The sequence below is a fragment of the Solea solea genome, chromosome 3 (genome assembly GCF_958295425.1).
Source record: "Solea solea chromosome 3, fSolSol10.1, whole genome shotgun sequence".
Classification (NCBI taxonomy): domain Eukaryota; kingdom Metazoa; phylum Chordata; class Actinopteri; order Pleuronectiformes; family Soleidae; genus Solea; species Solea solea.
This window is the reverse complement of record NC_081136.1, coordinates 21,686,564-21,713,659: the sequence shown is the minus strand read 5'-3', so window position 1 is coordinate 21,713,659 and position 27,096 is coordinate 21,686,564. Positions and strand designations below refer to the sequence as shown.

At 39.9% G+C, this 27,096-nt stretch overlaps 1 protein-coding gene across 1 annotated transcript; it reads right to left on the bottom strand.

The window, feature by feature from the left end:
• Positions 1-7,359: 7,359 nt before the first annotated feature.
• Positions 7,360-26,569, bottom strand: ttll12 (tubulin tyrosine ligase-like family, member 12). Its single transcript, XM_058626033.1, has 14 exons — positions 26,339-26,569; positions 25,759-25,922; positions 22,747-22,945; positions 21,713-21,872; positions 21,459-21,592; positions 20,661-20,737; positions 18,549-18,665; positions 13,213-13,407; positions 13,019-13,130; positions 11,944-12,095; positions 10,896-10,977; positions 10,474-10,542; positions 8,867-9,005; positions 7,360-7,765 (listed from the first exon to the last, which is right to left on the bottom strand). The coding sequence occupies exons 1-14, from the start codon at positions 26,528-26,530 to the stop codon at positions 7,614-7,616; spliced, it is 1,944 nt and encodes a 647-aa protein (XP_058482016.1). The 5' UTR covers positions 26,531-26,569; the 3' UTR covers positions 7,360-7,613.
• Between the last annotated feature and the right edge of the window lie 527 nt (positions 26,570-27,096).

Below are 27,096 nucleotides of genomic sequence, written 5' to 3'. Positions count from 1 at the left end.
GAAACAGAATAGACAACCACTTCATATCGTGTCCAATGTGATCTCTGATTGGCTCCAAATATAACCCTCCCTTATGGCGTCACATACTGCTCTCCAGGGCCGGTTCTAGGCAGGCATATATGAGGGGGGCGGTCAGAATGCGAAGGGGGCATCATGTGTACACATCATGCTCCAGCACTTATTTTCTGTGCTTATAGTACTGGTGTTTTCTTCATTGAATTGGGTTGTTAGCTATGTGTCCAACCCCAACCTGGAGAATTGGATAGCACTTTGTCAGACCGCTACCTTCAGACCAAGTTGGGTGTCCCACCTGAAGACTAATGGCGTATTTCCACCGGCTCTACTCGCCTCGGCACGGCACAACACTGCGCGGCACGGTTTAGGTTGCATCTCCACTACCTACTCAACGTGGGCGGAGTCGTTACTGCACGGCTGTGTGAAACTGCAGTGACTTCGTTTTACATGCAACACACACACACACACACACACACACAAACGAGTGACTAGTGACTTGTAAAGCAGTTGTTGAATCAACTCACTAGAACCAGTTAACAAAAACATTTTGTCACTGGTCTGAAATACAGTGGCAGGGTTGCTCGCCGCTCGCAAGCAGCTGCTGTCCCTAAATACACCAGACTCCTTATTTTCAAATAAATATTGAGATTTCCCTGTTAATTGTTGGAGATTACCTCACGTTTTTAGGATGGTTAAGTAGTTAACTGATCTACAGCTCAGCACTGTGTGATCTTACAGGGGCAAAGGAGGTGAACCCAGTGATATCACATGAATCAAGAAGCATCGCTTGCTGAAGCCCCTCCTTATAAACATTCCTGTGATGCACTGCATGACACATCCTCTCCCCCATGACATCCTGAGTGTTACCAGTGTTGTGCTAGTTACTGAAAAATAGTAACTAGTTACAGTTACTAGTTACTTTGTAGTTACTTAAACCAAAAAGTAATACGTTACTGACAAAGTAACTTTTTAGTTACTGTAAAACGTTTTTTCCAATGCTCCCATTAAATAAAGGTTGATTGATTGAGTTCCCCTCTAGCCGTTTCAATTCATTTGCATCCACATCACTGAATCTAATCATCCAAGCAATATGATCCGTTGTGCACCGACACAAACCTTGACACAAACACAAGTATTTTTTCAATGCCTATTTATTTCATTTCATTTCATTTATTTCAACTGCAAGCCTATCTTTCTTATGCTGATGATCTGTCTGAAAGCAGGGTCCTCCACTGTGGAGATGGGTAGAATGTTTTCCACTACATGTCTGAGGGGAAAAAACACGCGTTTTTATCTGTAAAATGTTACCATTGAACTCTTGGAATTATGACCACCTGTCCCACTTTACGTTGTACTGTACAGCAATTTCACCCTTAGTCCCGCCTCACGGAAATTGAGCATCTGTCCCGCTTTTTCATTCGACCCTGCCTAATTGAAAATAAATACACAGATAGGACTATTAGGCGTACTGTTAACTTATGTCCAATAGTTCAGAGGAGAGCAATAAAAGCGGTAGTCGACAGGCTGAGTCGTACGTCAATCAAACTGTTGACTGGTGCACGAACGCCAACAGTCTCAAACTGGAGAGCGTGCTTTTCGGTCAGGTTAAGATGCACTTTTAATAGCGAATGGACCGCAACATACTCTTGGTTAAGACCTGCAGATGGCGAAGCAGAGAGAGCATTTTTGGAGAATACGATGTGAAGCGACATGGTGCATGTGACTCCCACAGAAAAAAAGCACGTCATCAAGAAACATGCAAATCAGTGCAATCGTTTTTCGTTCTAGGCCTAATACTTTTTTGTGTCTTGTATTTTAAGGTGAATTTGATTCACTGAGCGCATTCTTTTAGTCGCATAATGCCTGGTCCTTTGGACATGGCGCGTGTTTGATTACATGTGGGACGCTAGAGGGCGACACATGCTTGTTTTTTTTTAATTCAATTAAACTTTATTGATCGCTAAAATTTAAAACAACACCACATTACATTATTATACATTATTAGTTACTGAATAAAGTAACAGAGTTACTAATAACGCGTTACTACCCAACACTGAGGGTTACACAACATTAAAACACTCAGCAGGTTGCATCAGCACACAGACACATGGCAAGAAGATCATTTAATCCAGGGGTTTCAAACTCAAATGACCTGGGGGCCAATGAGCATCTAGTCTGGTCAAGCGAGGCCGACAAAAAGTGAAAAAAACTACTATTTTTTAGTGGGCAATATAAGATATTCATTATGATATTAGACAGAATTGCAAAGTAAAAGTGCTTGTTTTGATATAGAATGATTCACAATAAAAACATATTTATGATGCACAAAAACGGAGAATTAAACTGAAAATTTAGCAAATAATGACAAGGATAATTGTGATTAAAACTTTAATAATAATATATGTAATTTCATGTTGAGTGTAATACATTTAATAAAGCAATGATTACAACAATGCAATGATTATAATATTGCTATTATAGTTTGACACATGTGATTTAATCCATCTGTGTTTCTTCCAACCAGCACTTGGTGCACTGATGAAGTTCACTCTCTCTACATGCGCTGCTCTGTGTAGGATATTTTTGCTGAGGTCTTGTTGGCCTTTAGGAACGTTTGTCTTGGACAATGAGTAGATAAGAAGAATACTGGACAGATTTCAGGCAATAAATGAAGGACAAATTTTAGCAGTCTACCAAACTGACAGTGTTGTTTATGGATCATGACGTTTGCAAGCTTTTTCTTATGTTTCAGATTAAAAGAGAACCCATTTTAAGACATACAAATCCCATGGGACATGTGTTTAAGATGGTGAATGGATTTTGTTCATATTGTAGTACGCCATTTTGTGTTAATGAGCTGATTAAGTTGCAAATGTTTGAAGATAAGTTCAAACGAGGCATTTAAAGCCATTTGAGTTAACCACAGAAAGACTTGCCTTAAAACATTTGTGTTTGTTTAATTTTGTAATAAAAAAATTTAAATTGTTAGACTTTACTTTAAAAAATGTATTTATTTACGTTTAAATACTTTGAAACTATGTGCATGATGCATTTTTTGGTAATTGGCAATGTTTACTGTACATTACTGTATACTGATGTTTATGTGGGTTAATAAAATAGTATATGAATATGGTTATTGTTTTCCAATACTTTAGATAACTAGATTTAGTTGCAACACAACACACCATGCACAGTGTGCTATTTCTTATGTCAAGTAAAGTTCTTAGACAGTTATAACCGTTCTGAACCATTTATTTGAGTCAATGTTTTTAACTCAAATCTTTTTATTTTGAGTTTTTTCACACTATGCTGGGAGGCACACCAGCTTACTTACCACAGTATCACCACCTCCTTCACATGGTGGAGAGTCTATTTTATCTCTCTCCTCCTCACTCTCCTCCTGCACAAGTGCCGACACCAGGGAGAGTTACCTAATGGCGTATTTCCACCAGCATAGTACCTGGTACCAGGTACTATTTTTAGTACCTGCTCAGGCGAGGTTCCAAAAGCTTGCTGAGTAGCTACTATGCGATGATCGGTCAGACTGCTGGCCACTGACTGGCCAGAGTGCCGTGTTGGGGTCAGCTCATTCAAGATGGAGTCACATGCGTCTTGGATGGAGACCACATGGCCCTTTGCTCAAAGACAAAGAAGGTCATAAAACTCAGTTTCTAAGGATCCCTTATCTTTCACACTTCAGTGGGAAACCCACTTCAGTGGTCACTTTGTTCACCATGTAACAAACAATACAAAAGCCAGGTTTCCTTTCCTTTTTTCTCTTCTCCTCTCTTCTCTTCTCTTCTCTTCTCTTCTCTTCTCTTCTCCATCTCTTGACCATTTGACCTATACACACACACACACACCTCTCTCTTTCACGCACACACTGTATATAGTTACATTTAGTAGATATTCTTGTTTCAATCTTTGATGTCTTTTTAATAAATGTTTTCTAAAATATACAGTCTGGTTAGTGACTGAGCCGAAATTCAAATGAAAGCAAAAGCCTATGAATCTGAACAAATGTATGTATTGCCCTTCTCCAGCTGGCCATCTCAAAAATGCAAAAATGTGACCCGTTTCCTGAAAAACAACTTGGACATTCTGTGGGAGGAGAAATAGTTATAGCTTCAAAGCAGGTCACCTCTCCACATAAGTTGTACAAAGTTGGTGCAATGGAAATTTCGCTTATAAATAAGGCTGCAAAACTCGACTTTTGGACAGTACTTCTTACGTTTTTACAATACACATGCACTTTAGTCAACATGTCAGCTTCCACCAACTCAGTTTGTGTCATGTACCAGCTTCATTGCTGTTCCATCAGTATTCTATTTTTGGCATATGACCAAGACAATGCTTCAATTCAGCAATGGCAGGACAGGAAGTACACCATATCATATTGACATGCATGCAGTGAATCCAGAATGACAACAACAGCAGCAATGTTTGTGCTCTATTAGCCATTTCCATCATCTCACCCCTCACTTGTTCACTGGCTGACTAGAGGACGATGTCTAAGTGCAATAATCAATATTATGATTGTAACTCATTTCCAAACTAAAATAAAACTCAGTCGCACTATCCCTGCTCATCATGCAGCTTCAGCCCTCTTGCGCCCCTTATTTGTTTATGCAGCTCTCAAGGTAATTCATGGGAATGATATTAATATCATTCATTTCATTTATACCTTATATTTAAATTTAGAGTTTTTTCCACCACGTCATGTCTGCACCTTCACACAATATAACCCTTTGTCCAGATACAAGTTAGGTAAGTACTTCAGGTTCATAGAACTCTTCCTTAAGTATCTTTATGTGCTTTCCAAATATAGTAGTAAATTGTCAAAAAATGCTAATTTTACAGAAGGCCAAATAATAAGTTTTTCACTTCCAGTTCAAGGTCGACTCCAAGAGAAAGCTATTGTGTTCATTCCTTGCTAGTAAGTCGCCAATCAAAGACAAAACGTTTGAAAATAATGAAGCTGAGAGCAGATTATTCCATGGAGAGAGTTTAACGTCTGTGTGATTCTAATGAAATATGTTAAAGGTCATTAGCAGGGCCGGCCCAATAATATGAAGCTGAATTTTATTCGAGGGCCCCCCTCCACCACGTCAGAGTAGCCAGTGCTTGACTATTATTGATACAAATGTAACACTAAACTGCATTAATTATAGTTGTGTTATTTAAGTGTTAACGTTATCTAGATTTCTGTTAAGGGTTGTTATGGCAAATGATATTATTACTGCACTGCAATGTTGTTTCCTTATATATCCTCACAATGCTATTGTATCACCACCGTGCTCAGCACTTTATTATTGTCTTCATAACAACGTACACGGACATACCACATCGTTTTCCTTTACTTCTGCCTGACAATAGCTGCTGGTAGACATCTGATACCAGGAACCAAGCCCTAACGGCCAATATATTCCACATCTATATGGCCTGCGCCCAAAATCATCGCACTTTGGGCTCTATGATTTGTCTCCTCTGAGGTTGTCGTGGTGGGGTTTCTTGAGTACATCAGCTATTGTTGCATCAAAAATAAAGAGTTGAAGCCGTTGTCCTTCAGATCAAAAAGAATTTCATTCTGGATCCACAATTAAAGCAAGACGCTGTGACACTCATCTTACAGTCACTGAGTATCCCTTATTTATACACTGAAAGTTGGTCATCCCCCTCACTTCCCCTCCTTTCTCTGTTTGATCTTACATCCTGTTTACCCCCATGTCAAGCTGATTTAAAAGTGTCTTATACAGACTACAGCGGTGCTGTCCCTAAATACACCACTCCACTTTAAAAGACTCCTGTTAAATATAGAGGTTTCCCTGGTAGTTGTTGGAGATTAACCCACGTTGTTAGGATTGTTAAGTAGTTTTAAGTGATCTACAGTTCGGCGCTGTTCAGCTTGATTTGTGTGTGGGACGTCTCTTCCTGTGACGGGACCATTCATCACATAGTACCTGCTTTTAAGCACGCTTGGAACCTCGCCTATTCGACTAAGAATAGCACCTGGTACCAGGTACTAGGCTAGTGGAAACGCTACTTAAAGCGTGCTGTGGCGAGGCGAGTAGTGCCGGTGGAAATGCGCCATTAGTTTTCTTCCTCTTTTTACATGTGTGAGGGATGAGTAAGAGTAAGCAGTTTTTTGGAAGATTTGGGCTCATGCAGAGTCCTCCTTGAGTGACTTTCTATAACTTCACGCACGAACATAGTACTTTTGAGCCCCTGAAATGAGCAGCGTTGTATAAAAATGGCTACAATTCCTACATCATGTTTTTGTTCAACCCCTTGAATTAAACCTTAAAGTCTGCACTTCAATTCCGTTGCAGTTGTTTCTTTTCAAATCCAATGTGGAGGCATGCAGAGCCCAAATCATGAAGATTGTGTCACTGTCCAAATATATATATATATACATATATATATATATATATATATATACATATATATATATACATATACATATATATATATACATATATATGTATATATATATACATATATATATATATATATATATACATACATACATACATTTGTGTGTAGTCCCACAAGAAACAACAGGACAATAGGCCTGCTGTATGTGAATGTGAGGGAAGCATACAGAGCGACTCCCCTCCCCCCACTACAGAAGTCTGATCACAACCTGGTTCAGCCACTGTAAACCCCCCTGGTCCAAAAGCAGCCGGTGACAAACAGATGATCAGGAGGTGGTCCGCTGAGACGGAAAGTGCCTTGAGAGACTGTTACAACACCACGGTCTGGGATGTGCTGATCAACCCGCATGGTGAGGACATAGAGGGGTGACACACTGTCTGATGGAGTACCTAAATCTTAATCTTATACTTTATTAATCCCCTTAGGGAAATTATTCCTCTGCATTTGACCCATCCTAGAATTAGGAGCAGTGGGCTGCCACACTGAGTAGCACCCGTGGCGCAACGGGGGTTGGGTACCTTGCTCAGGGGTACGCCAGCCCTTTTGACCTGGTGGGGACTCGAACCGGCGAATCTATATTCGTATAAATGTAAACTGCTTTTGTATTTCTGCATATTAAGCTGAGGTGCTACAAAGAGGAGCACATGTTCATGCGTGGAGTCATAGAAAGTTTACCGAGGGCCATGTTCGCCATGTGACCTGTAAGGGTATGGTTCCTGTGTAATCTTGGATATCACCCAATTTGGCAGTCACTCAAGGATGAGTAGAAGATTGTTTCAGTGTACTACTGTACTCTCACCTTGTTTGATTTTTGGATCCAGAAATAAAAGCTTTAAATAAATAAAAGACAACCCCACCACAACAAGAGACTACACAACAAAAACAAAAACAGCATCTCGAACAGCCAAATGGACAAATAATGGTTTTATTGCTTCAGATCCGTACTTTAGTGTTTTTGTTAGAATCCCTGGGGATTAACAAAACTGTAGAGGTTTTGAGAACCAGGTTTATAAAGAAACATCATGATTTATCAGCTCCTGAAATCATTTGGAACATTGACGCGAGAACATGAAAATGTCACCAGCAAACACACGAACCAAAAACAGGAGGAGGAACACAAGAAGATTCCAAACACAGAGTGTTTGTGCTGTTCTCCGTGTGGATTATGCGATCTGCGTGACGGGACAGTCGTCGGGTTGATCCAGGAACAGTGTCTGGAACATGTGGTTGTAGAAGTCTGGGTGGTACAGACAAGCCCGCGCGCAGTCTGGGCTGAAGTTCAACTCCAGGATCTGAGGTTGCATGACACGCTCACCTGACGCAGAATCAGAGCAAACACACATCAAGAACAAAAACAAACGACGATGACCAGAGCGAAAAATACAGCAGTAAGTGCAAAAATGATACAAGTGCCTCGCAAGGCTGAACCTTCACATCTGCCTTCATCGTCCTTATTTTCTCCACAGCATTAGAAAATGGAAATACACATTTACATGGATCAGACATGCGACAGCACCAAACCACTGAGTCATGATGGGATCAAGTGATCTGAATAACGATCAGCATATACCAGCCCTGTTAACATGAATCAGGCTTTTATTCTGACGTCTCCATGTAAAGATAAATATATGAATGAATTCATTCAACAACAGAATGAAGTATCTACGAAACACTAGCAAGTGGAACTTGGCTTGTAACTGGAGGGTCGCTGGTTCAAATCCCCACCTGGCCAAAAGGGCTGTGCAAGGTAGTGTGGCAGCCCACTGCTCCTAATTCTAGGATGGGTCAAATGCAGAGGAATAATTTCCCTAAGGGGATTTACATGGACATAAGTATTCAAATCAGCAATATTTATAAAAAAGTATCCACGATATTACCGGCACAATATCAGTATCAGCCAATATTGGCTGTAATGTGTATCAGGGGATATTGGCTAACATATCTTCTAAGTTGTGTATTGGATCCAGATGTAAATACCTGGAAGTAAAAGCTGAAATGCTCATCTTTTGTCTCATATTCATCTTTTGATGTTTTCAGTCTACGGCAAAAATAAAGTTCCAATACTTTTGGAGGACACTGTACATCCATGCATTCTTTCTCCCTTAACTTGTATACATGATTTCTTGCATGAAAGTTATTCTTATGTGATTATTGAATAATCAACAGGAGGGAATGTAATGGAAAATCACTGTCCAAACTGATTTGTGTTAATGAATCACAATAATATCTCCATTAAGCCTAATAAAACACCAACATGTGTCTTAACTTTTCACTCAAGGTTCCATTGTATGTACTCTATGTACTGCACAGTCGGCCTTGATGTCACAAAGACAGCTGCTCCTATGTCCTTAGTTCTACACTCACCTTAGTGTAATTAAGATTTGTAACACATACATGTGTAGTAAAAAATGCTCACCATTATTCCCTGTGCTCCACTTCAGCATGAAGTCGACGGCGTATATGGCCCGCGACGATGGGTAGGCAGAAATCCCATATGGAGCGGGTCGAGATGAGGCTGCGTGGAAAAGCTCCTTGATGGCCTTGAACAACTTTGCCTACAAGAGGTGGAGAGGTGGAGGGAGGGAGGGAGGGAGAGAGACAACTATGTTTAGTCAAGAGTGTAACATGAGTAAAGACAAATGATAATACAATAAAAAGAATCACTTCACATCCAATGTGATCACACTTTAACGGTCCTCATAAATGCAGAGATTAGACATTATGGGCCCATCCCCATGGAAACGGGTGTCATTGAATATGCAGACAATGAATACGCTACTTTATGAAAACAATGTGTCACAGGTGTCACAGTGCCACGTCTCGCTCCGACACTCACTGTCTCCATCTTCATCGCTTTTGTCGCCATCATACTCTTGTGTTTTTTTGATTATTTGCCAGTGTTTCCAACTACTTTCAATGAAAAATAACTCAAGTCAGCCTGAGAAGACACTAGATATTGCTAGTCCTTTCCTTAGTGACACAGGAGTGAAGAAAAAAATACTTGTTGAAGATTAAAAATGAAACTGAATCGTAAAATAAGGGGAGAAGAAGATAAAACCTTCAAAAATTTTCACAGACAGTATTTTACTTGAATGAGCAGATTAGTGATTGACCAACCTCCCTCTTGACCAGACTAGACACTCATTAGCCCCCAGGTTATTTGAGTTTGACAATTCAAGCACCTTTATTGTTCATTTGCAAGCTTTTCCAGCACCTTCAGACTATGGTAAATTACCAAAAATTATGATTTTACTTCTTTAAATTGCATTTAAAGAGTTACTGTTATGCTATAAGCAGTCAAACCTGTGTGTCATAACAGGCGCGGTTAACAAATGAAAGAAAAATGCACATGTTTTATAGTTTAAATGTCACTTGTCAGCAACTTATTTGCATTTCTCCACCTTATTATAAAACCATTGCGTCATATTTCCTAATTGTTGTGAAAGAAATACAGTTTTTAGAATTTACAGAATGTATCCAAAAATATCCAAGCACCTTCCAAACCTTGAAAACACACAGTAATTTTAATTTCAAGCATCTGTATGAACCGTGAACATCTATCCAAACCTGTACCACTCTGTGTGTGATTTGAGCAGAACGATGACCCCAAACACACTGCTAAAGCAACACTTACTGTAAGTGGTTTAAGGGGAAACATGTAAATGTGTTGGAATGGCCTCGTCAAAGCCCAGACCTCAATCCAATAGCACATCTGTGGTCAGACTTAAAGACTGCTGTTCACATGCACAAACCATCCAACTTGAAGGAGCTGGAGCAGTTTTGCTAGGAGGAATGGGACTAATCCAAAGCGACATGGAGCTTTGTTGTTTGCTTCACAATAAAAAAACACCTTAAAAGTTGTGAGCACGTTCTGTAAATTAAATGATGCAAATCCTCAAACAATCCATGTTCGTTCCAGGTTGTGAAACACGACAAATGCCAACGGGGGTGAATACTTTTGCAAGGCACGGTCTTCTGTGACCACAGGTTATTAAATCCTTGAAGAAAAACTCTTGCACTTACTTCTACCTCCTTCCATGGATATTGTGGATACTGCTTCTCAAACATGGGGATGAACTCATCATAGTGGATCTTTAAACAGAAAGACAGCTATTTTAATGATCACACAATTATCACCTTCACAAATACTAAACAACATTAGCCACATTTCCTGTTAAAGATAAGAATAATAGCAATAAGTCCAACTCTTATATATGCCTTCTTATTTAATTATTGGCAGTCAAGAGTAATAAACTGCTTGCTTGTGACCCGTGGCAGGGGCTCCAAGCTGAGAGGCGGCCCCTGACAATGGCCTAAGTATGCATGTGAGTCACGTGTGTGTCAGCCTAATTTTAAGGGGGGTCATGACTTTAAAAGCTTGGAAAGCATTGGAATAGATTGCATTGATAACAGTTGAATATTGAAAACACCCCACAAGAACATACCTGCTTCAGCTCCACACCGTCTGCATAGTTCATGACGGTGAAGTGCTTCTGATAATCATCAAATTGGCTCATGGAAAAAGGCCTGCATACAAGAAAACAAAGATGAAACTGTTGTAGAAATTCTCTTTCTGACGATGATGAAATACACCATGAGGACAGCTGTCTTTGTATACTATTTAACGAAAAGGAAACAAGCTTCATTAACAATCAAACTGAGGTCCACCTTAAATGTAAGCTTTATTTCAAGAACAACAACTCAACTCAAATGTCTTGTAGGAGCCAGGGTTAAGTTAGTTTAGTTCAGCGTTAGGTCGGGTGGTTGATGCAAGATTTGACACATGCCTTTGATTAAATTAAATATTCTCCCAAAGAAAAGAACGTGGCTTTGTGGCCCTTCTGATGTTATTTTGTTCTTTAGATAAAAGCTACCATGGACACTTTGATATCTTTGACGGCTATGATAGATAAAGGGATTGGAAGATATGTACTGAAAAATATCGGCAAATGGAAATAAATGTGCAAACCCTTCACACAACTCTCTCTCGCATTCGTGACTGATGGATTAAAACAGTATCTACGAGTCAAGCCAATTGAAACCTGCTTACAGCTAACGACTATTCAGTGGCTTTGGAATTAAGTGTACTTTCCCCACTACATGTCTTATTTTATGACTTTGGTGTTTGAAATTGTTCATTTGGATTTGCCCAAGTGACACAATTTACCAAATAAGGCAGCATTAGACCAGTAGCTCTCGAGTCCCACACTGTTTTTTTTTTCATGGAATTCAGTGCAGGAAAGAGGGATTTACAAAGCGAAACAAACTTATGTGACAAATCTATGGAGATTAAGTAGGTGGGTCCTTTGTTTCTGTTGTCTCTTCAATGTTTCATAAATCAATGGAAATTAGTATCGCTTTTACTGTATTGTGAGGCCAGAAGTGCAATAAGATAAAATGTCATATAGAAACCAATTATACAATAACTTTAATATACGTGTTTACATACACTATGCCTATACCGATACACAGTATATACATGCATGTTGTTACCTGTTGGCAAAACGCAACCAGAAGACATTGTATGCATAAAGACGCAGAGGCTGCACAGAGCGCAACATCAGCATATAGCGAATGTCAAACTTCACCAATCCCACCTCCTCCCTGTGGAACAGTACTGGATCTTCCAGGTACTTGCACACCACCTGGAAACACACACAAAGAAAGGTCATAGGTAGTTAAAGAAAATTAGTTAACGCAACTTGCTCCTCATGTTGTGCAAGTAATACAATTTATGTCTGTTTTTACTACTCTTAAAGATCTTATCTTGTGCAGGGCATGTAAGAAGTGGACATCGTCGTGGAAAAGTTCCTGCAGCTTGGGGACTTTCCTTAAGAAAATGAGTCTGACTATAGTATGAGAGGGAGGCCCACAGATGGGGCCGGACACTAGCTGCCCAGTCTGACAACTTATCATTCTGTCAATGAGGGGGAGGGGCCAAGACCCTGGTTTGTGACCCGGTTGGAAAAAAGGATCTTTCTGCATGGAGTGTGCATGTGGGGGGGTTTCTCTAGGTTCTCTGGCTTCCTCCCACATTAAAAAGACATGCAGATTTGTGGATTAGACAAATTGCACACTCTAAAATGGTTGTTTGTCTATATGTGGCCCTGTGATGAACTGGCAAACTGTCCAGGGAGTAAACTGGGCGATTAAGAGTAAGAATGGATATAACTCAGAATGGCGCTAATGCCCCATAAGATTGAGATTGACTCCACTTAAAAGGATACTTGATTGAGGTGAAGACTATTTATCCTAAGATCACAAGCATAGGCGATGGCACATTCCGTGTCAAACTGACTAAGTTTCACTGTGACTCCACACAACGTCTGATCCTGAAAAATGCCAAGAAGTGGGCTGAGTGAAGGAGAAGGGAGAGTGGGGATCAGTGCACTGGGCGTGGTCTGGCGGTGAAATCTGACACCTGAATTGCAGCTGTGTGCCAAGTGAGACAAACCTCTCAATTGAGGTGAGACTGGGATAAGAGGGTGACGAAATCGATAAACGATAAGCCGACTTTTATCACAACATGTGTAATTTCAATACTTTAAGCTAAACTGAGGATTTGCACCTTTGGTGTACTTTCTCTTTGTCTGATGATGTAGTCAAGGTTGTTAGTGATATGGGTGTCCAGTCCTCGGGCCAAGTTCCAAGGCTTACAGATCCAGTGGTTATCTTCGCCGCTGAAACAAACACCCACAAAACTGTTAGCTCTTGTTCTTGGTCCTTACCAGAATTTCATCAAAGAAAGGACTGTGAACCAACCGCTGTTGTCTCAGCTGATAATTCTTGACAAACTGCGGCAGCTCTGTTTGAAGGTTGAAGGTCTCTGGTAGCCAGTCAGGTCCTCTGCCACCTTTCACTCTGCGGGCCACAGCGGACAGACAGTCCTTCACTGTGACAATGTTCTCACAGGGAAACTGGTTCAGCATTACCCGTGGTCGCTCCTCACTCAGTTTCCTGTTAGAGAAAGGGTTTGGTAATAAAGTCCTTCAAGAGATTCAGAAAGATATATATACACATACATATATATACACATATACATATATATATATATATATATATATACACACATATATATATATATATATATATATATATATATATACACATACATATACATACATATATATATACATATATATATATATATATACACACAGTATATACATACATATATACAGTGCCTTGTGAAAGTATCCGGCCCCGTTTTACTTTTCAACCTTTTGCCACATTTGAGGCTTCAAACATAAAGATATAAAATTGAAATTTTTTGTCAAGAATCAACAACAAGTGGGACACAATCGTGAAGTGGAACGCAATTCATTGGATAATTTATACTTTTTTAACAAATAAAAAACTGAAAAGTGGGGCGTGCAATTTTATTCGGCCCCTTTACTTTCAGTGCAGCAAACTCACTCCAGAAGTTCAGTGAGGATCTCTGAATGATCCAATGTTGTCCTAAATGACTGATGATGATAAATAGAATCCACCTGTGTGTAATCAGGTCTTAGTATAAATGCACCTGCTCTGTGATAGTCTCAGGATTCTGTTTAAAGCGCAGAGAGCATCATGAAGACCAAGGAACACACCAGGCAGGTCCGAGATACTGTTGTGGAGAAGTTTAAAGCTGGATTTGGATACAAAAAGATTTCCCAAGCTTTAAACATTGCAAGGAGCACTGTGCAAGCAATCATATTGAAATGGAAGGAGTATCAGACCACTGCAAATCTACCAAGACCCGGCCGTCCCTCCAAACTTTCATCTCGAACAAGGAGAAGACTGATCAGAGATGCAGCCAAGAGGCCCATGATCACTCTGGATGAACTGCAGAGATCTACAGCTGAGGTGGGAGAGTCTGTCCATAGGACAACAATCAGTCGTACACTGCACAAATCTGGCCTTTATGGAAGAGTGGCAAGAAGAAAGCCATTTCTCAAAGAAATCCATAAAAAGTCTCGTTTAATGTTTGCCACAAGCCACCTGGGAGACACACCAAACATGTGGAAGAAGGTGCTCTGGTCAGATGAAACCAAAATTGAACTTTTTGGCCACAATGCAAAACGATATGTTTGGCGTAAAAGCAACACAGCTCATCACCCTGAACACACCATCCCCACTGTCAAACATGGTGGCGGCAGCATCATGGTTTGGGGGGACAGGGAAGATGGTTAAAATTGATGGGAAGATGGATGGAGCTAAATACAGGACCATTCTGGAAGAAAACCTGTTGGAGTCTGCAAAAGACCTGAGACTGGGACGGAGATTTATCTTCCAACAGGACAATGATCCTAAACATAAAGCCAAATCTACAATGGAATGGTTCACAAATAAACGTATCCAGGTGTTAGAATACCCAGTCAAAATCCAGACCTGAATCCAATCGAGAATCTGTGGAAAGAGCTGAAGACTGCTGTTCACAAACGCTCTCCATCCAACCTCACTGAGCTTGAGCTGTTTTGCAAGGAAGAATGGGCAAGAATTCCAGTCTCTCGATGTGCAAAACTGATAGAGACATATCCCAAGCGACTTGCAGCTGTAATTGCAGCAAAAGGTGGCGCTACAAAGTATTAACGCAAGGGGGCCGAATAATATTGCACGCCCCACTTTTCAGTTTTTTATTTGTTAAAAAAGTATAAATTATCCAATGAATTTCGTTCCACATCACGATTGTGTCCCACTTGTTGTTGATTCTTGACAAAAAATTTCAATTTTATATCTTTATGTTTGAAGCCTCAAATATGGCAAAAGGTTGAAAAGTTCAAGGGGGCCGGATACTTTCACAAGGCACTGTATATACATATATAAAAATATGTATGTATGTATGTGTGTATATATATATATATATATATATATATATATATATATATATATATATATGTGTATATATATATATATATATATGTATATATATGTATATAAATTAAAATGATAGTGTCATGGAAAATAACATTTGCTCTCACACTTGCTTGTTTTAACATACACACGCACACACACATGCACACAGACACACACTTATACACTACTCGTACTTAGCACGTGCCCAGTTATCGTCAAACACTGCCCACACATGATTACTGTCTCTGCCTGTTCCTGGGAACCAAGGTCATTTCGTTTTTCCCAGCTGCACAGATAACTCCCTACAAGACGCCAACACAGGACTGGGCAGCTCCTACAGTAACAGACTGAAACATCCTAAATGTCTGAAGGAGCGTTATCACAGGTCGTTCCTCCCTGCAGCTGTTAGACTGTACAACACTTTGCTGCTGTAACAATGTACATTATCTTATCTTATAACCCAACATTTAACAAGGACATTTTAAAAATCTCATTATTTAACAGAGGAGTCAGGCGTACCTAATAAACATGTTGTTACTAATGTCTTTTATATCACAAAGTTTGTTTGTAACCCTTATTAAAATCCCCATTAGCTTCTGTCTTAGACAGTTGCTACTCTTCCTGGGGTCTCTGCAACAACACTACAACATACCTGAAAACATTCATACAACACGAAAAAAGCAAACAAAAACAAAAACACGTTACCCAACAGTCAACATAAACTCAAAACTAAAACAAAAATAAAAAGCGGAAGGTGACATATAGCTCAGTCACTTTTTCAGTGATTCGCCGCCGTGACCAACTCGCTCACGACCCGCACCAAAGCCCGTTGGATGCCAAGCCAGACTCAGACGACCCCATGTCCATCGATGACAACAACACCTAAACCAGGTATGAATAAAACTGCTCACAAACCCTGGTGCACGTCCACCACCCATGTATCCATTCCAACACCTCATGATGGATTTCATCAAACAAACACCGTATGAAGGTAAGAAACATTGTTTGGTAATAAAAAACATGTTCTCAAAATGGATTGAAGTCTTCCCTACGAAACATCAATCACACCAGACAGTAGCGAAGGCCTTACTCACTGACATTATTCCCCATTGGGGAATTCCAGCAAGATTGTCCTCAGACAATGGCTCCCACTTTGCAAACAAAGTCATAACTGAGCTCGGACTGAGACTAGACATGGACATCAGAAAGCATTGCAGTTACCACCCCCAGTCAGGAGGAGCTTTGGAAAACAAACTGACAAAATACATGAAAGAAACTGGTCTGACATGGATTAAGTGCCTCCCACTGGTGGTAATGCAAATGCGGTTCAGAATAAGACCACTTCACAACCTCTTACCATTTGAGATTTTGTTTGGACGTCCTCCCAACACAGGCCTAAATCCACAGACACCGAGCGAAACCAAATCTATGGTAACTACAGAAAACAATGTTCTTGTTTACTGTGCACAACTGTCCAGATCTCTTTCTCAAACTAGAGCCAGAGTACAAGCTGCACTACCACTGTCTGCTACATACACCCTACACGATCTACAACCCAGTGATTTCGTCATTGTCCATAACCCAAGGCGAAAACGCTGGTCAGACCAGAGGTGGTCCGGCCCGTTCCAAGTACACTTGACCACCTACACTGCTGTGAAGGTGGCTGAACGAGCAATGTGGATCCACGCCAACCACTGCCGGAAGGTTTCATCTCCTGCATCCTGTTGTTCTCTGTATGACCTCTGTAAAGCCCGACTTTGAACATCTGTTTGAATACTTTGTTCCGACAACCTTTGCTGAAATTTCCATCACAAGACACATACACTGTAGAGTCATCTGCATATATCGCCAAGGTGGCATGCTTCAAAATCAATGGCAAATCATTCGTAAATATAGAGAATAAGAGTGACCCTAAACAACTCCCTTGTGGCACTCCAGAATTCATCGCTCTCATCTCAGAAAAACTACCATTAAAATTGACAGTGTATTCCATGAAAACTATTCATCCATGACACATCAGGCCTTTCAAAACCACAGCAACTTAGTTTATTTAATAATAACTTATGATCAAGAATATCAAAAGCTGCACTCAAGTCCAACAATACCAACAAATCTTTGTTTTTTTGTGAATCAATTTCTTTAATCCAATCATCAGTTATCTGAAGTATTAGCTGTAGTAGTAGTAGAGTGTCCCTTCTTATATGCATGCTGATACACTGTATTCAAGTCATTTAAAAAAAACAAAAAAAAAAACAACCTGTAACACTTAAGTCTTCCTTCTAATTGCAATTAGATTATGATCGCCCACAGCCCACTGGAAATGAGATAGCTTTGGAGCACAGTTCCACAACGTTTGTAAAAATTAAATTCAGGTTTCGTATTTTGTGCCATCAATTTTATAACATACTCTTGTAGACTGCTGAAAATAGAAATTAAATAGATAGTCCAACTTAGGTTACTCAGAATCCATATGTCCAATAATAACATTTCATATGCCTGTCTACCGTCCAGTCATTGCTTTACTTTCCTTCTTTTCTCGTGTTCATACCTGTTCAAGTTCTATTAGTCAGTCCATTCCTTTATCCCTGGTTCAATAACTGTTTTAAAAGTTGTGATGAATGTAGCCAGATGAATGATGCCATGACGCACACCTGCTTTCCTTAGGCTGCTCCTCACTTCATTAAAACTTGCTTGTTGTTTGACCACATCTGAAAAAATCCACAGCTTTATTCCACGGGCCTCAAACACACCATTTTTCTTGGAACTCTTTATAATCTCTTCTTTCACCATCAAACTCTGCATTCGCACGATCATGGCTCTGTTCCCTGACTTCGCCACAGAACCAACTCTCGCGGCTGCAGTTTATCCAACACCATGCTAATTTCTTCACGTTTGTTAGTCACATAGTCACGTTTGCACCTTTCCACTAGACTGAGCCCCGACTGCGCTCAACTATATCAACTCGCTCTCTCTCGAGATCTTATCTACTGCACAATCCAGCACTCGGTTGGTGACCTGCGATATAGAAACCCAGAGCCTCTGGAAGTACCATTTCTGCTTGGAGCAATCAACTACAACTTGACTGCTTCTCTCTCACTCCTGCGTCTCTCCCACTGATTCAAACGAACATGCGGTGGACCGGCCAAGGACTGGAACACAATATCGGTATCTGTATATACTGGAGGTTGTGATATTAATATCAGTATCAGACACAAAAAGTGATATATACGCGTTGTTTTTGTGTGTGTTACATAATTTCTAACCTGAAGTCCTTGATGTGATTATAGGTCCAGATAATATCTGCCTCGTCCTCATCCTCAGTCAGCTGGAACCGTGGGTGACTCAGGTTGTTGGTCACTTGTGACATTTCAGAGTAAACTCTAGAAAAATAAGCAGAGGACAATGGAAACAAATATCAGTGTATATATATAATATCAGTAAATATCAACAACTATATATACACGTATACTTATATACATATACATACACATATATACATATACATACATATATATACATATACATATATATACATATATACACACACACATATATATATATACACATATACACACAGAATGTGTACATGCGTGTACTTCAGTGGCAGTTTCTGGTCTTTGAAACAGGGAAAGCTCATTTCAGGCCCAGTTTTTTTAGACATAAACTCTTACATAAATTCTGTAAATTAACTAGAACAAGGAAACGTGATAATTACGTAAAACCATTTTGAGCTATATAACTTAGTGCTGTCAGTTAAATGCGTTATAAGTGGCGTTTAGGCAAACCCATTTTAACGGCATATATTTTTTTTTTTCATCGTGAGATTAACTTTCTTTTTGGCCGAGCAAACTTTGTCGTTTTTTTCACATGCTGTTGCAACAACTAGTAATGTTAGAAAAACTACAACACCACACCAGATCTAGTTAGACTGGAAACAAAACAGGCACGCGAGCCAGCCAAAGAGTAGTAGGCTAACGTTATGTCTTGAGTGGATGGCGAGCGCTGTGCGCTTCTTCACACAAGATTTTGCAAAGAAGGCCAGAGGATAAATAGAGATGCTCCACGAACATTTTTTCAGTGTACTTCTGTACTCTCACCTTGGTGTTTGATTCATGGATCCTGAATTAAATCATTTTTGATCTGAACTACAACGGCCTCCCCTCTTTATTATTTTTGCTTCGACAATAGCTGATGTATCAAGATAGAAAACTTTGTTGATTCTCTCAGAAACCCCACCACGACAGTGTAGGCAACCAGGGGTATCTTAAAAAAAGTGCAAATGGATTGTGTGTGATTGTGTGTGTGTGATTGTGTGTGGAATGGAATGGAAGGAGACTCAGGACCAGTCAAAGGAGACTCAGCTGTTGATCAGCCAAGATCAGCACAGCTGGATACAAAGTACTTGTATCCAGCTGTGCTGATACCTTAGCACTATAGCCATAGAGGTGTCAAGTCCAAAGCTTGCAGAACAGGTATTTGTTGATTCAAAAGCTGTGAAAGGTTCTGGATCATTATAATGAAGTCCTGTACCTTTTTGAAGTTTGAACTTATCTGATCTTCGAGATAACCCCCTCTCTCTTCTCACCTCCCTGGCTGAGACATCGGCTGTAAATTCTGAAGTGATTTTGTTGCAAGACATCTTTCAGTGACGGAAACTATACAATGGATCAATATTGGATTATTGTATTAATGTCTTGAATTATTTGTGCTACCTTTGGTTTAACATGTGACCATACTGCCATCATGTGGTAGAAATTGACAATGCTTTATAATAACTGTGACATTGCTGGAATAAGAAAAAGGAAACTTGGTTAATCAAACCTCATTTTGAATTAATCCTACACTTAGTTATTTGAGTAAAACATATAAAGAATAACATGTTATTTCTTTATATTCTGTTTCTTTAATCATTGTGAAATGTTCATGTTATGTGCAAATATTTGACCATAGTGAAAAAAGTGTGTCTACTGCGTGAAACATTGAAAACAATTTCATCTTTTTAAATAAAGTTGGCATGTTGTATTTCACACAGAACACGGACATGCCCTAGATGTCGCCAGTTAGAGGTTTTTAGTTTTTTTAGTTAGATGGTTCTATGGCCTACTTTGTTCTTTAAATTTAGTTCTTTTTGTTTTAAGTTTCTCTCCATTTGCTCATTTCCTATGAACAAAAGCTCCAGGAACCATTATAGAACATGTTTTCTTGCAGTTTGCAGCAGGCACCAGGGACAGACACAATTTATCCCCTTCCTGCCTTTTTCTGTCCCTGGTGCCTGAAAGAGAAAGAGCCGTAATAGCCACATGCAAGTGCTAAAAGATATGCAAGCTCAGAAATAAAGTGAGTGTGCTACTGAGGTCTAGACTCTTGACTCTTACTTGAGGATTTTGTCCGTGGGCACAGAGTAGGGTTGGATTTCCGCTGGCAGCTGCTCCTTGTTCTCCTGTAAAATGGACTGAAGTAACATAGAAAGAAACATTTGATATTAGGAAACAACAACAAAAAAGACGAAGCAAATAAAGTACATAGAAACTTTTCCAGACAGACTGCTAGTGGTTATGTGGAAAAAAGGTTTGTTTTTGCAGAGCAAAACTTATTGGGTAATTATTTGACCAACTAAAACGGGACTTTGAGAATTAATGCAAGAATGTTAGAATAAAATGAAATAGAAATAAAACTAATTTTGATTTAATTGTGTGTTTATGTGCATATAATTATTATTATTTTTACAACAATGATAATAATCAAACATTTTCTGCCCCTTTGCAACCCTAGTTGTGTACAGACCTGCACTTCAGAGCTATACACTTATGATTATGTAAATAGAATGCATTTATATAGCTCATTTCTAGTCTTGATGACCACTCAAAGCTGCTTCACACTACAGTTTTGCCATTCACCCTCATTCACTCACACTTTCATACAGCACATCTATGTCTGTCACTCATCTTTAATACCCATTCACACGCTGCCGGCACAGCCGTCAGGGGTCTTGCCCACATCGGCATGCTTGCTAGCGTGCTAGCGGAGACAGGAATCAAACCCACAACCTTCGAGTTGAAGGGCGACTAACTCTACCACTAAACAGCTGTGGTGTTAATACACATGAAGTCTTAAGTGGTCTTTGACACAAAATCCTGATGTCCTGTTTGATGAATCAAAGCAATAGTACTCACCTCATAGTACAAGTCTGGAGGTTCAGTGGTGGTGCTGCTGACTCCTTCTAGATCCGTGGATATCCATGGTAACAAGCGGCATCGCCTCACCAGAGGGTTTGTCTCCCCATATGTGTAATCACGGGTGACTTCATCTGTGGAAATAATGTATAGATACAACAATAATCAGATGAGTGGAAATAATATTTCATCAGCACCATATGTGTGTGCGTGTGTGAGAGAGAGTGAGAGACAGTGTGTTTCGTCTGTGTCACCTCCTTCCTGCAGGTTGTGTAGTGGCCACAATACGGTGTAGGTGAGCTGACTTTGTATGTAGAAGAAAGGAGCCATGCCACAGCTGGGCTGGTCAGAGTGCTGCACCTGGGAGCCAAACTCATCCATGATGTACCACACAGGAACCTTCTCCTCTGCTGACTGCACAGGAATACAAGAGGAGGAGGAGGAGGAGGAGGAGGAGAAGTGAAGAGGACGACTGACATGACAACAAAGTCCACTCACATTTAATAAAGGGGGGACTTGATCTCATCAAAATCGCTGGTCTCAAAATAAAAAGATTTCATAGAAATCAAACAAAATATGTAAACCCTCAATATCTCATACATGCCACACTAAGCACAGGCTGTAAAGAGACACATGCATTGCTGCCATCATGTGACCAGAAAATGATCAACACTTGATCTGATACATTTTTTGGTAAAAGGATTCGTTTAAGTGTGTTATTTAAGACAGGAGAACCAATATTTAAAGACAGCAAACTGTGATCCACATTACTATTTATCTGTGACACCAAGTATCATTCTCTTTTGGTAAATTAATCATTTCCTTTAGATGGTTAGTTCAATGAATTATAACTTAATTTTAAGGACGCCATTTAATTAAACACATTTACATTTTGACTTAAAGTTTAAGGAAATTGGGCAAATCTATTTGGGGACCTGTTGTGACTCATCTGTGGATCCCCAACTCCAAAAAACTAGTTTAAAGTTATTTATTTTTTATACACACACACACACATATATATATTTGTACATATATGTGTATAGCTATTCATGCATATACATTTACATATACACATATAGTATATACGTGTATGACTAAGTTAAATACATAAGTCATGGCACAATAATTCTGATTGATAATGAAATTATACTTTTGGTAAGGATACATTTAACAATAACAAATGTATAGCTTTAAATGATCAAAATAAAAAGTAGTAAATAGAGACTATGTTTAAATAAATAAGGAAGATGATGAATTATTTACACTTGCTTGATAAAGCTCAACATACCCCTTGAGAAAGGCAGTAGGTCTGGTTGTACTTCCACATGCACTCCATCACAAGCTCCACCGTGTCTGGATCAGGGACCTCACCGTGGAAGTCTATCCCCATGAGGGCCGCCATTCTTGGCAGCAGGCCTGGTATCTGCTCCAGCTGCTGACGAGTGTGATCCACGCGATATGTCCAGGCATGATCCACCAAGAAGACACTGCAGGAAGAGCGAGGCTCATTTTTAACAAGACCAGTCCAGTCAGACTTATTAATTAATGTTAAAAATGAAACTTTGCTGAGAAATCAATTAGAAATTCCCAAAAACTAAACATTCTCCTCCTCCGCCAAACGCCATATGTGAATTACTCGCATATTGTAATTTTTTTTACACTAAATAAATAAAAAAAAATACACGCAAGTTGGAGTTCATAGCTTTATACTTTCTTGCAATAGATCAGGGGTGTCAAATTCAAATGACCTGGGGGCCAACGAGCATCTAGTCTGGTCAAGAGGGGGCCAGTCTAGAGGGAAAAAGATGGGAAAAAGCAACTGTTCAGTAGCAAAACATATTCATGATGATATTTCACAGAATAAGAAGAAGAATTAGATCTAAAATTGCATGTTTTGATGTGAAAGAATGAATACTTGGAATGGAATGGAATGTTGAATGTAATACAGTTAATAATGTGATCATTTCAACCAAATGTCCCATTATTACTACTATAAAAAATATTGCTAGCAAATATATTTTGTATTATAACAGTTGCAGAGATTTCAATTATCAGGTGAGATGACCAAGGATGGAGTTTCTGGAGTCAGTGATGAGTTAAGTTGAAAAGCTTTAAACTGAGCTTTGAACTGAGACTGCCAAACATGAACATCGAGATGTTAACTGGCATCCTCTGTCATTCTGCCAGTGAATCTCAGAGTATAAAGTACATATTTGGTTTGGAGGAGAGAACTGACGTAGCCACAGAACTGAAATACGACTGAATGGGTTGTGATTTGGCTCACGTTCGCTGGTTTTCGGCAGTACTGTCACGAAACACACTAGACTTCTCTGTTAAATATTCAGATGAGTGGCCGGCAGTCTGTTGACGTCACTTTAGTATCGGCTCAGCTCGCTTAGAACTTTGTCAGAGCAGGTATCAAAAAAAGCACCAAGTACCAGGTACTATCCCTAATGGAAAAGCAACAAAAAAAACTCAAGTAGAGTAGTGCTGGAACTGTATCATGGAAAAGCACCAATAGTCAGCACTGACTGCTGTGCATGCCCCTACCCTGAAAACCCACAAAAGACTATGGCCGTTTCTCAATATCCATACTTGTGCGTACTTGCGTACTCCCGTACTTGTGAAAACGTCATCAGCCTCAGTCCAAGTGCTGTTCCAATTCTCAAGTAAGCGAACAGCGAGGACGGTTCTCAAACCCGGAAGTGTTCTCGCTCCGCCCATTTTTACCAAGTATGCATCGGAGGTGACTTAAGCGTACTTGGGATGGCCATGTATCCCAGAATACATTTCAAATAATAGAAATATAAATCTGAAATAAATATTTTTCTGTGTCCCGGAACAAAGTTTTAACATCATTTGAGGCGAGAAATTAGTCATTTAGAATTCAAACATGAGGTGATCAGCTCCGCCTGTGCGGACGCTCGGCGCTCACTGTGCCCGGCACAGAGCAGCGTTACCTCGGCCTGTCCTGATGAAATGATCCGCTGGCTCAGACGTCGCTGTCATTACATGCTTGGTGTGATCCATAGATTTGTTGTTGACGTGTTATTTTGTTTTTAATGGAAACGTTTTGACCTAACAGTTTGAAAGTTTGTATATTATTAGAACACGTACATATATGTCATACATATATATATATATACTACTCTACAATGCTGTAATATATCTATTTTCCACATTGTATTCTTTGGATTGTATATTTAATAAATTAATAAAGTTAAATATTTAAAATGTAAAAATAATAACAACATATATATGCATTTATTAAAAGTATTTCATATGTTCATGTATCAACACCGTAGGTGGCGGTAATGAGGCTGCAGCACTTGGCGCCAGTCACCATTCAAACAGCAGAACAATACATACATACTTGCATACTTGAGTATTGAAAAACAACCACATACTTGTGTACTCCCGTACTTGGCAAGTATATACTCCCAGCGTACTTCTCAAGTATATACTTCCCAAGTAAGCAAGTACATACTTGTTTACTTGAGTATTGAGAAACGGCCTATGTTCTCAGTGAAAACATGGCTGCCAGCAGTTACACAAAAAAAACATATTTTAGCCACTTAACAAAATGCTCACCTAATAAAATCTGTACCATTAGAAGTTTATGATATCTGATATAAGACGACTCTTTGTTTCAGTTTTGTAAAGCGTTCATTCCACACAACAAAGTCCATCGAGAAAAATCTGTGTATCATTTGTTCATTTGTTTTCACAATAAAACCAAAAAAAAATAAAAAATAAAAACGACTTGTTTTCTCAATATTCGTTTACAAAATCTAAATGAAAAAACGGTAACGACTCAGTCAGTCAGTCATCATCTACCGCTTTATCCTCCACCAGAGGGTCGCGGGGGGTGCTGTGCAAATCTCAGCTACATCGGGCAATAGGCGGGGTACACCCTGGACAGTTCGCCAGTCTATCGCAGGGCCACACACAGATAGAGTCAAACAACCATTCACTCTCACACTCACTCCTATGGTCAATTTAGAGTGTCCAATTGACCTAATCCCCACATTGCATGTTTTTGGACTGTGGGAGGAAGCCGGAGAACCCGGAGAGAACCCACGCACACACGGGGGAGAACATGCAAACTCCATGCAGAAAGGCCCTTGTGACATGGATGTATAAGCACTGGATAGAGCACCGCCCCTTTAGGTCAGAAGTGCTATTCAATAAATGTTTATTATTACATTTTTGTAACATTTGTTATAATTCAACTGTTATGAATGATCAAATTTCTAGATTTCTTAATCTTAAAATCAGCATCAGCCTGTGGCACCCTCACCTGTTCGGCTCAGAGACCTGCAGTCCACTGTCCCGGGTCACCACCACTTTACAGCGGATCACAGCTCCGGGATTGTCCTTCTTCTTCTCCTCATTGTCTCCACTTTCCTCATCTTCTTCCTCCTGGAACTGCATGATTCCAAAGACTTCCCCAGCATCGTAAATCTACAAGAAAATACAAACAGCTTAATTCGCGTTTCACCAGACTCCATTGGATAACTTGTCAATTTAATAATTGCTTGCCGGTTCCCCGCAGCAGACGCATAGTAAGACAGCTGGTTAAGCAAGTTGAAGGTGTTGTCAGTTGCACTCTTTAAATCGGCATACATGACAAACCACATGTCGGACAGCAAGACCTGTTTTAGACCAAATAACCTCGTTTATCAGCCTGACATTCTTTCACTTATTCCACACTACAAGGAGGAGCCTTTGATGTTTAGTAAACATTGAGCTTACGAGCAACTTTCTTGTTTACTGGTGCCTGTTTTAAAAGTGTTTTATACCTATTTACTGTAGTAGTATGAAATGCTTGTGCTGCAGCGCCCCCCACTGACTCTCTGTGTATCTCCAAAAACACAAACCTCGCGGGTGATTTTGTGACGCAGACTCCTCCAGTAGATCTCGGGGATTCCAGAGGAGCGCAGAGCCGCGTAGTGAAGAGCCACGAAGGAGAAGAACTGCTTCTCCTCTTCCTCCTCTTCCTCCTCTTCCTCCTCCTCCTCACTTCCATTCACATTCACGTTACTGCTCTGTTGCTCTTCTGCTGCTGACATGATTCGCGTGTGGGAGTGCGGGAGCAAACCCGGAAGAAGAGTGTGACACTTCTGACAGCGTTGCATTGTGGGAGACTTTAAAGGGCTCCCTCAAAATGTGTCATTTCCAAACACTGCTGGCCACACACACATACACACTTAGCCCAAAGTAAATAAACTTAGCATACATAGTAAGACAATTTGTGTTGGGTCAATTATTTCATGTTGTAACAATGCTTCATGGGAATAAAGCCTGTTTATTTTTGCATGCATTTGTTGGTTGAGCATGTTGGTTGCGCCCCTGAAAAACTTGCCAAATCTTCTCTGCCAATGCCAAACAGCTTATTCTGCTATCGACTCTTGTTTGGTGTTGTTTATTGGATTGGATGACACATGTGGAAGAACCATACACATACCATTCCTCCTCATGCTGGTGACCTGTCTGGTCACACACTGCTGTGGGACGGCTTTCCAGTCGTCAACCAGCATTTGTCGCAAGTCAGCCAACGTGGTTGTGTTGGTCACTCACACACAATGGTGTAAGATTTATTGCCAAGAATTATGCAAAACAAGAAAGGCAACATACT